The sequence below is a fragment of the Hyperoodon ampullatus genome, assembly GCF_949752795.1.
Source record: "Hyperoodon ampullatus genome assembly, chromosome: 8".
Classification (NCBI taxonomy): Eukaryota; Metazoa; Chordata; class Mammalia; order Artiodactyla; family Ziphiidae; genus Hyperoodon; species Hyperoodon ampullatus.
This window is the reverse complement of record NC_136921.1, coordinates 80,388,751-80,405,480: the sequence shown is the minus strand read 5'-3', so window position 1 is coordinate 80,405,480 and position 16,730 is coordinate 80,388,751. Positions and strand designations below refer to the sequence as shown.

Below are 16,730 nucleotides of genomic sequence, written 5' to 3'. Positions count from 1 at the left end.
CCTGGAGACAAATGACAACAAAAACACGATGATCCAAAACCTATGGAATGCAGCAAAAGCAGTTCTAAGAGGGAAGTTTATAGCAATACAAGCCTACCTCAAGAAACAAGAAAAATCTCAAACAATCTAACCTTACACCTAAAGGAACTAGAGAAAGAAGAACAAACAAAACCCAAAGTTAGTAGAAGGAAAGAAATCATGAAGATCAGAGCAGAAATAAATCAAATCGAAACAAAGCAATAGCAAAGATCAATAAAACTAAAAGCTGGTTCTTTGAGAAGATAAACAAAATTGATAAACCATTAGCCAGATTCATCAAGAAAAAGAGGGAGAGGACTTGGATCAATAAAATTAGAAATGAAAAAGGAGAAGTTGCAAAGGACACCACAGAAATAGAAAACACCGTAAGAGACTACTACAAGAAACTCTATGCCAATAAAATGGACAACCTGGAAGAAATGGACAAATTCTTAGAAAGGTATAACATTCCAAGACTGAACCAGGAAGAAATAGAAAATATGAGCAGACCAATCACAAGTAATGAAATTGAAACTGTGATTAAAAATCTTCCAACAAACAAAAGTCCAGGACCAGATGGCTTCACAGGTGAATTTTATCAAACATTTAGAGAAGAGCTAACACCCTTCCTCAAAACTACAATGAGGTATCAACTCACACTGGTTAGAATGGGCATTATCAGAAAATCTACAAACAACAAATGCTGGAGAGGGTGTGGAGAAAAGTGAACCCTCTTGCACTGTTGGTGGGAATGTAAATTGATACAGCCACTATGGAGAACAGTACGGAGGTTCCTTAAAAAACTAAAAATATGGCCCAGTAATCTCTAGGTATATGCCCAGTAATCCCACTACTGGGCATATACCTAGAGAAAACCATAATTCAAAAAGACACATGCACCCCAATGTTCATTGCAGCACTGTTTACAATAGCCAGGTCATGGAAGCAACATAAATGCCCATCAAAAGATGAATGAATAAAGAAGAAATATTCAATGGAATATTACTCCGCCATAAAAAGGAACGCAATTGGGCCTTTTGTAGAAACGTGGATGGACCTAGAGACTGTCATACAGAGTGAAGTAAGTCAGAAAGAGAAAAACAGATATCGTATATTAACACATATACATGGAATCTAGAAAAATGATACAGTTGAACTGGTTTGCAAGGCAGAAGTAGAGACAGAGATGTAGAGAACAGACGTATGGACAACAAGGGGGGGAAGCAGGTGGTGGGGTGGGATGAATTAGGAGATTTGGGTTGACATATACACACTAATATGTATAAAATAGATTAATAAGAACCTGCTTATAAAGAGTTAAATAAAATTAAAAAAAAGAAGCAATGTGATGTTTGTAAAAATGCTAACCATATAAAGCTAAGTTGGGATGTAAAAAATATATATATAATGGGAATTTAAATTTGGAAAAGTTATTATTAAACTTTGGGACTACTTTTAAGATTGTTACATTGAGTGATTCTGAGAACTTCCTGAATTTACACGAACTTGATTGACCTAAGTAGCAACCTTCTGGCAGTGTTTCAGACATTACAAAGTTCTCAGGAAAGTAAATCATTAACTCTCATTGAATACCTACTGTCTGTCAGGCGTTGTACTAGACTAGTGGTTCTCAAACTTGGCTGCACTTCAGAATTGCTTGGGGAGATTTTAAAATCCCCATAGCCAGTAAATCAGAATTTCCGGGTGTGGGGCCTGAACCTCAGCATTTTATAAAAGTCCTCAGGTGAGTCCATTGTGTAGCCAAATTTGAGCACCACTGGGTGAAGCGTGGGCTGAGATGGGTGGGGCTAGGCGTTGGCCCCCCCTTTTGAGTGGTCGGAGAACCACTATACAAGGAGGACACATTTGATCTGTCTGGATGAGCTGAAGGAGCAGGCAGTTTGAAATTCTGTGGTGGAAACATTTGGGGCAGAGGGAGCAGCTCTGCAAGTCCCTCAGATGTGAAGGAAGGGAAGGAAGGCCAGTGTGAATTACACAGGGATTTGCAACTGAGTAAACAGAGGGGAGGTTGGCAGGGGCTGGCTCAGTGATTTCTTAGACGTTAGCATGCATCAGAAGCACTTGGAGAGTTTTGTCGAAGGTGCATTGCAGGGCTTTACCCTCTGTGTTTCTGATTATTTAGGTCTGGGGTAGGGTCTGAGAATTTGCATTTCTAACAAGGTCCCAGGTGCTGCTCTGAAATCACACTTTGAGAACCACCAGGCTGGCTATCTAGGGCCTTGCAAACCAAGAACAGGAATTTGGTTTTATTCTCAATGTATTGGGAGACCAGTGAAGGGTCAGAGATGTGATGTGGTCTGATTTACATGTTTAAAAGATCACTCTTGGGCTTCCCTGGTGGTTCAGTGGTTAAGAATCAGCCTGCCAGTGCAGGAGACACGGGTTCAAGCCCTGCTCCGGGAAGATCCCACGTGCCGCGGAGCAACTAAGCCCGTGTGCCACAACTACTGAGCCTGCGCTCTAGAGCCCGTGAACCACAACTGCTGAGCCCACGTGCCACAACTACTAGAGCCCGCGTGCCTAGAGCCCGTGCTCTGCAACAAGAGAAGCCACCGCAATGAGAAGCCCGTGCACCACAATGAAGAGTAGCCCCCGGTTGTCACAACTAGAGAAAGCCCGCTCGCAGCACTGAAGACCCAGTGCAGACAAAAATTTATAGGTAAAAATAAATATATTAAAAAAAAAAAAGATCACTCCTGACTACTGCAGAGAATAATACATTTTAAGGGACAAGAGCCAAAAGCGGGGAGACAAGTCAGGAGGCTGTTGGAGCAGTCCAATCAAGAGCTGATGGCTTAATTGCCAGGGTGGTAGCAGAGGAACTGGTGAAAAGTATACAGGTTCAGGATGTGTTTTAGAGCTAAAAGCCCACAAGACTTGATAATGAATTGGAAATAGGAGATAGGCATAGAGAAGAATTAAAATATGCCTAGAATTTTTGCTTGAGTTAACAAGGGGGTTAGTGTGGAGCCATTCCCAGGGATGGGGGGGGACTGGGGGGACGCTTGGATAAGAATTGGGGGTAGAGAGGAGAATCAAGAGTTTTGATTCTGAGATACCTGTGGGACATTCAAATGGCAAAGACCATGAGATTATTGAGCATATAAGTCAGAACTCAATAAACAGTTCAGGGTTGGAGACCTGAATTTGAGAGTCATCAACTTGCAGATGGTGTTTAAAGCCATGGAATTTCATGAAATTACTTGGGCCTGAGGATTGTAGAAGAGAAGAGAAGGGGGCAGACAAGGAGCCCTGGGGTGGCCTCAACACTTAGAAATCAGACAAAGAGATAAGGGCATTGAGACTGAGGAGTGGCAGTAAAGAAGGAGGAAAACAGTAGGTTGTATTGTCACACAAAGCCAAGGGAAGAGAATCCCAAGCAGAGGGCTTGAAGTGTGTCCTTATTGGAATTTAGGCGCTTACTCAAATGTGAGATGAGATGTATAATTATCTATTAGATTTGAACACACATAGATGATTGGTGACCTTGACAAGAGAAATGTCTGTTAAGAGTCATATAATGCCTTGGGAGTCCCCTTGTTGCCTTTTGTCACTGCTTATCTTTTAAAGCCACTTAGATATATTTACTTTGATTAGATATAAGGCTCATCAAGAAAAGGGACCTTTTGTTCTTAATTGCATTCCCCCAAGCACATAGCACAGTGTTATGCCCACCATTGGGACAGATTTTTGTTTAATATAATCTTCTCTTGTTTCATTAAACCCAGAGAGACACACTAAGAAACTGTTTTGAAGAACTGATCTCCACTTTATAGTTGAAATGCGTAAGGTAGGAACCATCAAAACATTGCCAGATACTGTACTTCAAAGGACTGTCTTGTCAACACTTACCATAATGCATCTAATGTTTGATAGCCCTCTGTACTGAGAGAGGGTGGCTGTTAAATTTCTTTTTGGTCATTAGAATGTGACACTTTAACCTATTGTTTTAAGACTTATAATTCCATTTTTTTATTTTGTCTTTAATATCAAAGCTGTATTTTTGTATAGTATTTCTCTGAACCTATGAGGATACTATATAAATAAAGCAAACAGATGAAAGCCCATTGGACTTGAGTAGCTTATTAAGGATGCAAGTATTGATATATCTCATATACAATTGAAAGATTTTTTTCTTTCAAACAAAGTAGAGGTATTTGAGTAGATTTCTGTTGTTTTGCTGAGCATCTCTTATTCCTTTTCATTTATTTTAAGGATATTAATATTGACAGGGATGGAGTGATGATTACAGTGGACACATGATTTTGAAGTGCTTTGTAGATCAAGTGATAAAAAAAAGTCAGTAGTGGTAGCAGGATACCATTCAAATGGTAATTTGAATTCTCTGTTAAAATTAAGTTTGGGTATTTTAAAGATCAGTTATTGCATAACGTGGAATTGTACCTTAATTTTCATTATGAACATTGAATATAATATTGAGATAATTTTCATGAATAAAACGATGTTTTACCTAAACGATAATTTACCGTGGCTTGTTATTTTTAGGGCTTGAGTGGTGAATTTTTGCGTTGACACAGAAAAGGTTTCTATCTCAAATATCTTTTCAGTATAACCTTCTCTCCGCCACCCTTGTGTAAAATTTGTTGCTGTAACTGTTGAAGGTAGTGGCCTCTGAGGAGCTTATGTGGAAATCACTTGAGCAGGAAACTGGCCCAAACATCATTCCCATTTAAAAGGGTGGGGGGACTTCAACGGCAGTTACTTCATTTTTAATATATTAATGAAAACTAGCATTTGTCTAAGCTGTAAATTACAGTTGTTATTGCATGTTGATGTATTACTCTGCTTTACCAGAATTTCCTATGCTTAGATTATGTTAAAAGCTTTGATTATTTTCACTGTACTTTTGGCTTTGGGTGACATTTAACTTAATTTTGTTATCGTTTCCAAGCATCTCAACTAAGAAATGTAAAACATTGGGAGAGATGTGAGTAGGTAAAAGCTATTTTAAAACTTTTGCTGGTGAGTAAGAGATCAAGTAAGTTAACAAAGTCTTAAATCTACTTAGGATTCAGGCCAAATCCAGGCCTCTGCCTGGTATTCTTTTCACTAGACTATACCATGTAGTGAGCAAACTTTAACTGGATAGACACATTCCTGAATTTAATGTAAATGGATCACAGTCGGGAACCAACATATAAATGATCCTACAGGCTCTTCCTCCTAAATACTACTATTCTTTCAAGAACTGAGTCCCTTTTTTCTTTGAAGTTACCTTAATACCTGCCTTCACATCCCCACAGAGCTCATTTTAGCTCGCTCTCATTGCTCTGAGTCTTCAAGGTTACCCATCTGTTTTATGACACTTCGTTTTTTTGCTTTGTACTTGTTGTTTAATTACTTACATATTGCATCTTCCCTGTTGGATTTCTAATTCATTGTGGAAGGATCGTGGTTTGATTCTCAACATGCTTTCCAATTTTCAGGACCAAAGGTGACAAATGCTTTATTATAATAATAGAGAACACTAAGATGTTCTTAATAGAAGTTCCATGTAAATAATGCTTCAACAAGTGCTTTGTTCTGCTTTCCTTTTTTTTTTTTTTTTTTTAAGTTGGTTTACCTTTAGTAATTTAAGATGGGTTTTGGGGGCTTCCCTGGTGGCACAGTGGTTAAGAACCCGCTTGCCAATGCAGGGGACACGGGTTTGAGCCCTGGTCTGGGAAGATCCCACATGCCGTGGAGCAACTAAGCCCATGCGCCACAACTACTGAGCCTGAGTTCTAGAGCCCGCGAACCACAGCAACTGAGCCCGCGTGCCACAACTACTCTAGGCCCGCGCGCCTAGAGCCTGTGCTCCGCAGCAAGGAAAGCCACCACAGTGAGAAGCCTGTGCACCGCAACGAAGAGTAGCCCCCACTTGCCACTACTAGAGAAAGCCCGTGCACAGCAACGAAGACCCAAATGCAGCCATAAACAAACAAACAAACAAATAAAGTTATAAGATGGGTTTTCATCATAGACTCAAAGTACCTTAGGAAATAAGACAGTCATACATATAAGAACATTAAAACTGTTAGAGTTCATTGCGGTGTGCAATAGGGAAAATGTACCAAGGAATTGTGATTCAATATGAACCTTGAAGGATAGATAATATAGGTAAAGGCAGAGTGAATGGGGAGGGCATTCAAACGGTGACTTGGGGGAGCAAAACTTGGACATGAGAAGGTGCCTTCAATGATGAAAGCAGGGGGTGGGGAGCTGATGGTAGCAGCAGGAAGTGCCTATCAGACCTTCTATGGTACCACTTCTCTTGAAAGCGAAGTCCATTTTGTGGGCAAGGTTGTTCTTGATGCTTTACCTACCTGCGCGTGGTGGCTGGGCTTGTTGTCTGACCTTCCTCATGAAACTCTTCTAAAGCCCTAAGGTTCCCAGTTATTCCTTGCTAATAAGTCCAGTGCATAGTTTTCAACACTCATCTTCTTAAAAATAAAACATAATCAGTTTCTAAAACCTAACACAGCTAATTCTGAGTACCTTGGTGGTAAGACCTTTTTTCCTTCCCAATTACGTGCTTAGGTACCTCATCTTTGTGGGAGGTATTCACTGAATGCATTCATTCAGTAAATATGAGTGCCTACCATGTGGCAGACATTATTCTAGAGATTTTATACATTAGCAAATATGTGTGACACCAGGCAGTGGAGACAAGAACCTATACTCATGGGATTAATTACTCTAATGGAAGGAGACAGGATAAACAAGTATGTTAGTTGCCCTGACAAGCCCTCAGACAAAAGTAAGGCAGAGAAATAGAGGTGTTAATCTTAAGGTCAGGAACAGACTGTGCAGAGGAACCTGAGTAGGAATTGTCCTAAGTGTGTTCAAGGAAAAGGCAAGAGTCATAGGATCGGAGTGCAGTGAGCCTAGGGCGAAAGCTAGGGGAGCTTGGAGAGGCTAGAAGTAAGGGACGACAGATTATCAAACTCCAGATCTTATTTTGGCTGAGGTCGGAAGCCGTTGGAGGATGGGAAAGGAAGTTCTGTGATCAAACTTAACATTTTAAGAGGATCACTACAGCTGCTATGTTGAGAATAAAGTGTAAAGTGACAAGTTTGGGAGCAGGAAGACCACTTAGCAGCTTGAACAGAGGTGTTTGGTATCAAGGTTGTTGATGGATTCTGGGTCTATTTATAATATAGAGCTGGCAGAATTTGTCAAGGGATTGGATTTTATGTGTGTGAGAGAGGAGATTTTTGGCCCAAGCAACTGAAAGAATTGAGATTTGCTAGGGCTTCCCTGGGGGTGCAGTGGTTGAGAGTCCGCCTGCCGATGCAGGGGACACGGGTTCGTTCCCCGGTCCGGGAGGATCCCACATGCCGCGGAGCGGCTAGGCCCGTGAACCATGGCCGCTGAGCCTGCGCGTCCGTCCGGAGCCTGTGCCCCGCAACGGGAGAGGCTGCAACAGTGAGAGGCCCGTGTACCGCAAAAAAAAAAAAAAAAAAAAAAAGAATTGAGATTTACTGAGATGGGAAGACTTGGAGAGGAAAACATTTGGTTTGGAGGAGATGGGAAGAGGAATTGGAGGTTTAGCTGGAGATTCCAGTTAGTCATCTGAGTCCAGATGTCAAGTAGGCATTGAATTTATAAATCTGGAGTCTAAGGGAGAGGAGATCCAAGCTGACTATTTGGCATTTAAGATTTTCTTCATATACATTTTGCAAAATTCTTGTTGTATTTATTGTAATAATTTTTTAAATTTATTTTGGTTGCTACTGTAAAAGAAGTTTTTTCTTTCATTATACTTTGACTAGGTTTTGCTTATGTTTACATAGGCTATTGATGCTGGCATGTATCATTTTGTGCCAAGCCACCTTGCTGAATTCTCTTAATTTATAAAAGCTTTTTCATAGATTCACTGATTTCTCTTCTCCTTTGACTTTTCTGTGGAATTTTACCAAACTCTTCAATTCTGAGAAGTACCACTTTCTTTCATGGCTTGATTTGCTTTCCTTTGCCTAAAGTATCAATTATTTCTTGTCTTTTCATGTGAGTTTCTATTCATTCCCCCAAACCCAACTCATGTTTCCCATCCTGTCAAACATTTCTGGATTCCTAGGAAAGTTTCTCTTCCTATGAGCTGCAGCTGTACCATCTGAATACCTGTATTAGAACAATCATCAAAATTTATTCTAATTTTGTATATATCTTTCAGTCCTTTTGGGGAAGGAGAACTGGGTCTTACTGTCTTTACATCCCCAGTGTTTAGCTGCATCTGCTACATGATTGTCTGTTACAGGATAAATGTTTGTTGAATAGATGAGTAGTCAATTTGGGCAGATTAAAAACATTTGGAAATTGGATAAAGTTTTTCTTCATATAGATTTTATAAACTTGTTGTATTTATTGAAACACTTCTAAAAATTCATTTTTGTCACTATTGTAAAAAATATTTTCTAATAATAATAAATATTAGATAAATATTTATTTATAATAAATAATAAATAAATAAATATTTATTAAATATTAGATAAATATTTATAAATATTAGATAAATATTATAAATATTTTCTAACAATAATAAATATTTTCTAAAGCTTTCTAAAGTTATTTTCTATAACTTTGCAGTTATACTCCTAAAAATTAAAGGCCTATTATTTTAGAAAATTAATGTAGGAACCTTGTTTCTGTTTTTTCATGATGCTGAGTGCACAAACGTGCTTGGATTTGTAAGACCTTAAATTTTGAAAATACTTAATGGCTGGATGTTACATATTTACTTACAAAGAAGGCCTTCTATTTTGCATGGATTTTATTTTTGCCTAGGAATCATCAAAGCATTGAATTGGCCATGTGTAGAATGTCTACTACTGTTTCTGTTATAAATCAGTTAAGGGGTTGTCCTAGTAAGTGACACTGAAACATATTTATTGGAATAATTATTTGTAACACTTTTTATTGAAATAGAAATATACTTTATCAAATAACCAATCACAGTTCACTGTTCATTGCTAAGCACAGTGGGAAATACAGCATGCTTCTTTCTTACAGGGAGTAATAAATGTAGGCAGAGAGATGAAACTGGTACCCAGGGGGAAAAAATGGGGAAAATGTTACATTTGTGGAATCTGTTGTATGTGCCTTATAGGGAGACATTTGATATAGGGGGGTGGTAGGAGGGTGTTTTCAGCTAGATTTATTTATTTATTTATTTATTTTGCGGTACGCGGGCCTCTCACTGTTGCGGCCTCTCCTGTTGCGGAGCACAGGCTCCGGACGCGCAGGCCCAGCGGCCATGGCTCACGGGCCCAGCCGCTCCGCGGCATGTGGGATCTTCCCGGAGCGGGGCACGAACCCGTGTGCCCTACATCGGCAGGCGGGCTCCCAACCACTGCGCCACCAGGGAAGCCCCTTCAGCTAGATTTTGAAGCATAGGTAGAGTTTAATCTGGATAGAGAGGCAGAATACGCTAGATTGGAAAAAAATAGTATGAGAGGCACAAAGGTAAGAGCTATTAGGAGGTGTGGAAATGAGATACTGATTTCCATCCTAGGACTGTAAGAAGTTTTATAATTTGTTCCACCAAAGAAAATGCAGTACTTTTGCTTCGCTGTAGTGAACACACATTAATTGAATTTAATGAAGGCCGATATCAGATCTCTTTTGTTATCATGTTTCTTTGTATTGCCAAGTAATGCAAGCATATTGTTGAAAAGAAACAAACAAATATGCTGATTTTAAAAGGCAGAAAAAAAGTTTACTTAATTCCATCATCCCTAGTAAGCTAACAGTTAACATTTTAGTGCATTTTTTTCCTAGGTGTGAAAAACATACATATACACATTTTGTGTTTTTATTAAATGAGATCCTATTAGCAAATTATTTTTAAAATACGTATATTTTATTCTCTGTGTTTTGCTTTTGTTTTAGGAGAAAACCAAAAGCCAAGGCACCGCTTCCTCCAGCTGAGACCAAATACCTTGATGCCTCTTCAGTTGATGATTCTGTAGAATCTTCTGCTTTTATCATGGAACAGAAAGAAAACATGATAGATAAAGATATTGAACTCTTGGTGGTTCTACCTGGGGATATTATCAAATCTACTACTGTTCATGGCAGGTACGATGGAGTGAAGGAAATACCAGGATTTCCCTTTCTTCTTCTGTAATTGAAACTCTCTGTTGTAGACCTCTTGATTTTTTTCTTTGACAGATACTTTATTCATCACTCAGTTTACTTATCTATTAAAAAAGTAAATGCTAAAAGGTATTAAAATTTTTATAACAATGCTTTAAATATCAAATGTATGAATTCCACAACTCCAGTGAAGTGACTCTTGGAATTTGGAACTATTTTACATTTTGTTAGTCATTAAAAAAAAATTTTTTTTAAATAGCCTTTTCCAGAGGAACAGTCATCAGTTTTATTGATTTTCTAAGTCAAACTTACAAAGCAAGCCAGGGACCCATAAGAAAACTCTTTTCCTTCCCTTCCAAATTATTCTTTCTGTTTTAAGCCGCTTCTCCAAATTTGACTTTGCAGAAGTTATTAACTACTCTTAAAGGTAATACTCTTTTATTTATCAAAACAGATAAATCTGTCTGTAAAACTAGCAGGATTTTTCACATCATTGAATGATTTAATAAATTTATTTAAAATGTAGATAAATTTAATAGAAACATAGAATTAAACTTTAATCCAACGAGAAGGGAATATGTGATTTAGGAGACTGATATTTTTAATACCTGAATAAAAATTGGAAAAATGGAATAAAGCCAAGTGTAATTTTCCATTTCATTTTGAAGTGGAAAGTTACATAAGTTGTATACTTGGTCTTGTTCCACCTTTCACCTTCAACTCCCCGTTTGTTATCAAGAGTCCTGTTTTAGAAATTTAAACTATTTTGACCTTAGTATTTCATGTGTATGTGTATGTATATATGTGTGTGTAGAACGAAAGAATAAGCAGGCAAGATATTGAGTACTGCATTTTTGCAATGTGGTTTTATCTAGATGAAATTTATTCAAGATAACCTTAATCTTGAGATTTATTCTTAAGATTATGTACAACTTTATGAATTATTGAAAGTTCATGAAAATAGAAAAGTTCAGCATTAGCAAACAATACATAGTATTGTGTATTAAATTCTCATTAAATTTAAGTAAGTTGCACTTTGCCATTTATTTTGTATTGGAAGTAGTTTTGGAGATGACCCATTGAACCATATTTAGGAGGTTGAGAACCCTGTGACTGACCTTGGTGGGCTTCCACCTTAGATGCAGGCGGGTTTTGCCTCTTCTGAGGGAGGAAGGCATCTTGTAAGTTAGAGACAGTGGCCATCGCATCATCTTCAATCCTTGAAATCACACCATTACCCTGGTTTTAATAAAATAATAATGGTAGTGGATGTGGCTAGGGGTAATAAAGGCAATTCCTCTTATGTTCCCTGAATTCAAGGTAATTTTTTTTAAAAGTCAGTATTTTTTCCTAGTTTTTCACTGATGCTGACAGGTAACAATGGTTTCATTATCAGTACTCCTCAAAATTTCATCTTGAATATACCAGTCATCTGTTTATATTGACATCTTCTCTACTATCAGCCTTCTGGATTCTTTTGTTTGTTCGTTTGTTTTTAAACCTCAGTGACTTCAGTATTAGAATCACAGGTTTCCCCTCTATCCTGTCACCCATTATAATTACTTTAAACTTTTCCACATGCTACCCTGAGCTAACTTTTCTTCTGTTTCCTTGACTCTGGGAAAATACATCCATAGTGTACATTCCCTGTCCACCTGGACTGTGGTATCTCACCACTTTGAAGCTGATCCAATACTGAGATCTTAGGTTCTCTCTTTGACATAACTTTTTTGAATCTAGCTTATCCACTTTCTCTTTCTTAATTGGATTTGTTCTTCATCCTCCCTATTAGGTCTAATTGATGATCTCTTCCTGTTGCTGCATTTTTCTTCATATTTGACTTGGATTCTGCATCAGTCATTTCTACCACACTTGTACTTACAAGGACCCTAGATTTTCCCCACCCTTTTGACCTTCCAGCATGTTTGCCTTCCAGGTTCCTAAACTGGAGTAATTTTCGATCAGTCAGCTTTTTGTTTCTGGGCCACCAACTGTTGCTGAATTGCTTCAGTTTTCTTATCTATAAAAAATGTTTTATAACTGAATTGTTGTTGGGATTAAATGAAATACTTATCAGTGCCTGGCAGATAGTGACTTCCACCATTTTCTTTTGAGAACTGTTTTCCTTAACCCTGGGCTCTCTCCATTCATTCCCCACCCTTGGGTTAATCTGACTAAAACATCCCTCTGTTTGTGGCACTCGCTTTGATAAAAGACTGTGGGGATGGCAATTCAACAAAGTAAGGAAGTCCAAGCTAACAAGCCTGGACACTGGGCCACCTTCTTCTCTTCTCCTCTGGAGTTAAGCAGTCTTTCCTTCACTACTCCCCTTTAAATAGCTTAAGCTTCAGCCGCATGACTCTTTGATTCTACAGATACTCTACTTTTTCCACCTCCACACTTTTTTTGGAAAGCCATTCCATCTTGAGTACCTTACCAGCCACATTTTATCCAGTTAATGTAGTTCAAGTGACACTTTTGATTTAAAGGCTCCCTGATCTCCCCAGAATGAACTATTACCTCTGATTTCCAAACTCTTCTGACACTTTATACCATTGATAGGACAATCATACATTGTCCTATGCTATAATTTATATGTGTATCTTATCTTCTTAAATAAACCATAAGATCCATGCAGGTATCATGACTTTTCTTCTTGGTGCTTAGCACAGATTATTTTTTTTCTTTCTTTCTTTTTTTTTTTCTTTTCTTTTCTTTTTTTTTTTTTTTTTTTTTTTTTACAGTTTCTTGCAATGTAGTAGGCATTTAGTAAATTCAGCATATTGTCTCCCTAAATCTTATATGTTGATGGAGGTAGCAACTTAAATGGTGTGTCTTGAAGAGGCATTTGGATGGGTCCCAGTAGCTTTCTCAGAATCTCTTAAATATATTTCCTCAGGTAGAGAGTAAGGCAAGATTGCTTTTTAAATTTTGTTTGAAAAATTTAAACAAAACTTTAAATTTTGGGGCTGAAAAACTTTTCTGAGAGTAGAATTTGTTTTATATCAGAGTTTTTACTAGGGGATTTGATTTTGAGACTTTGTTCCTAATAGTCTTATCACTCAGGAATGACTCAAATTGTAGACACTATGACTAACTTTTTTTTATGTTAAATGTTTATAATTAAAATTGGTTGTGTGATTCTGAATATTTCAGGAGTATGATTCTGGATCTCTCAGGAGTGATTCCAGATATTTTAGAAGGCGATTCAGGATATCTTAAGAGTGTGATTTGGGGTATCTTGAAGGTTGCAGCAACTGCTGGCCCATTATTTAAAAAAACAAAACCAAAAACCAACGTTTAACAATAACAACAAAAACAAAAATGTACAAATAGAAAAATTTATTCTATTTCTGAAAAATGTTAGCTACCTATGTGAAGACCCACGATATAGATAACTTAAATTTCTTCTGGGCTTTGTTACCATAAATGGAATAGGAAAATTTTCAACAAAATGATACAGGAATTTAGTGGGGGACTACAGAAGAATCATTTTAAATAAGTTTAAGGGCATAAGGTTTTCTTAGCTAAATCAGAGTTCCATATGTTACTGTGAAGGATCTCTAATTTAATTTTTTGAGACCATCTCTTCTCAATTTGTCTAAATATTCTTTGTATATTATATTTATTTTGATAGTATTATTTATTTATATATTTCCTTTGGAGAATAATATCAATATGAGCCTGGAATAAATATTTAGAAACTTATCATATGCTTCATTTAACTGTTCAGAAAAGTTTTGCTTCTCAAAATGTATTCTTGGAGAAGATTTTTAGAAAGTTCCCCTCTCTTCTTATACAATTCATACAGAGATATGCTCAGAATGTTTCATTTTCGAGAATGTAACACACAGCATTATTTTCAGAAGAACGCACTTGTTTGTACATTGATTTTTCACCAAAGAGCTTATTCGGATTAAGGAACACAATAAGATTGGAGGTGGTAATAGACTTTATGCTCAGGGGCAAACTAAAAACTTGTTATCCTGAAGCAGGTTAGGAGCCTTCTGCAGGCTTACCAATCTTTTGGTACCAGAGCTTAGTGATATTGCCTCTTTAGTGACCAAAAGTCACCCGATGTCTGTTATCTTTCCTTTGTGATCCTTGACTTACACTGAAGATGGCTGAGTGGCAGCCTGAAAACTCTTGGGCATTTCTGTGTGTCCTGTTACTACGAATGATTGGATTGAAGGAAGAAGTACAGGTATATGTGTATATATATCTGTGTGTGTGTGTGTGTGTGTGTTTGTATCTGTGTGTGCTGGTCAAGTAAACAACCTTTTTCACCAGGCAGAGCAGCTCTGTGCCTTATTAAAAGTGAGCATTAAAGAATACTACTGTTAGAGGCAAGCTGCCTAGGGGCTGTGCTCCTCAGAAGGTACCACACTATGCAATAGCATAAGTGGTGGTGTCTACCAGTACTTGGGAAAAGTTAATTTTTAATGAAAATGAGTTTATAGGCTAAACAGGCATAGACACTACAGAGAAAAAGGAAATATGTGGGTATGTTTGTACATCACTGTAGGTCCTTACCTTATAGTCAGGTGTCATTCTCACTGAATAAGTATTTTTCCTTTTTCCTCCTTCTCTGGGGACACTTTAAAAGCCGTTTTCATTTGGGAATTTGATAAAAGATTGACATTAACCCTCTTTGTTAGCCTATAGGGAGAGCATTCTATGGGTATATTAGCATCCTCTCTCTCCTGTTACTTACGAGATTTTATGACCTGAATACCATAAATAGGAATTTGCTTTGATCTGAGCAAATCTTAGAATACCAGGAATGAAAACACAAAGGAAGCATAGAACTTGAAGTTAGAAATCTCAGGCTCTACGGTTTATTACATAACTTGCTATGTGATGTCAAGCAAGTCACCTCACATCTCTGGCCTTTAAGACTAGAGTTTTGAAGGGCACTGGGTGGGTCAGAGAACTAGCTCAGGAGGGTTTTACATGGACTACAGTGCCACCTATTGGAAAAAATTAGACTATGAAAAACGACAAGAAATTACTGGATCAACGTGGGTCAATTTTGTTTAACTCACCCCTCTCCAAAAAAAAAAAAAAAAAAAAAAACAGTAATACAACGAACGGTATGGATCGCAGAAGAGTTTCAGAATTTCATATCATTCTTATATTTATTGAAAAATGTCAAATGACAGATGTGTGATGAATACATTATATAATAGGGTAATAGATTTCAAAAACATACTGCTAAAAATCTGTTGCATGGCATAGTCATATTAAACTCCATCAGGATGCTTTAAATTTTGGTTTAGATACTTTTTCAATTGTACCTGCTTAAAATAAACGTTGGAATTTTAGCTGTTAAGTTATTTAAGTGTAACAGTCCTGCCTGAGTTTCTACCTAGTTGGAATCCTGTACTCCAGGCTTTGGCACCCCACTGCCCTGAGCCAGGCAGCACGTAAGCCTCTGTTGGCTGATCGCTCTCCTGGTTTGAGAAACAGTGACAGAATACTAACAAATGCCCTCCAAGTCCTAGGAGGGTCACCCTCATCCCTTTCCTTTCCTGGCATCTATACCTTATAACAATGACCCTTCTAATTTTACTTTTAATTTTTTCTGACTATAAATGCAATGGTTGGGCCTTACAGAAAGTAGGAAAAGACAGATAAGCCAGAAAAAACACTTAAAACAACATGTCATTATTAAGGAGAAAGATTACAGTTACTAACATTGTGGTATATAACCTTTTACTCACACAGACGTATACATAGACATACAGCACACACACTCACAATTGTATATCTACACATATACCTATATAGGAACCTTTTCCTCTTTTGCCAATATGACATCATATTGTACATGCTATCTTGTAACTTGTCTTTTTTTTCAGTTAATAATTTCTAACTTTCATGTCAATAACATTTAATCGTATCCTTTGCCCATATTTGAATTGTCCCAATTGCAGTGAGATATATTTGTGGTATTTCTCTTTTTATAAGGGATGCGTATGTATGTTTAATAGGTATGTTCCTAAATCACAGTTTTTATAAAGGTAATTGTTTATAATTAGCTTCAAATATAATATCCAAAATAAATGATCAAGTAGAGTTTAGTCTAAAGTGGAGAATTTCAACTTTTTTTTTTTTTTGCTTTGAGAAATATCTGTTTTTAGTATTTGATATAAGACCTTTTATCAATTTAATACTACCCTGATCTATTATTGTCTTCAAATTTAAATTGTGTGTTACTTTTTTCAAAATGTTTCCTATTGCATAATTCAGTAAGCAGTCTCAACTTTGAGATTAGGTTTATTTGTTTTATGTACCTGTTCCACTTCATTTCATGCACACAAGCATAGTTAGAGAGCATTCCTGAACTCATTCCGAATTAGGTGGGTTAGCTTCATTCCTGAACTCATTACTAAACGAGGTGGCTTAGCTTAAGATAAATAAACCTCAGTAACAATGGAGAATGTTTTAAAAGTTCCTATACTGTTTTTGGTAAGTTTAATTGGGTTTTTGGTATGCATTTGTAAGGGACAGCTGGAACCAATTCAACTCAACTCAGTTTTGAGCATGTATCGAGAATGGGTAAAATACCTTATTAGATACTGGGGTAGATT

General features: G+C 37.3%; 1 protein-coding gene across 1 annotated transcript in view; it reads left to right on the top strand.

Moving 5' to 3' along the window:
- COBLL1 (cordon-bleu WH2 repeat protein like 1) overlaps positions 1 to 16,730 on the top strand; it is a 172,919-nt gene that overhangs the window by 92,842 nt on the left and 63,347 nt on the right. The window contains exon 2 of the mRNA XM_079710748.1: positions 9,931 to 10,119. Within this exon, the coding sequence (XP_079566874.1) occupies positions 9,931 to 10,119 (189 nt within the window). The remainder of the gene's footprint in view (positions 1 to 9,930; positions 10,120 to 16,730) is intronic.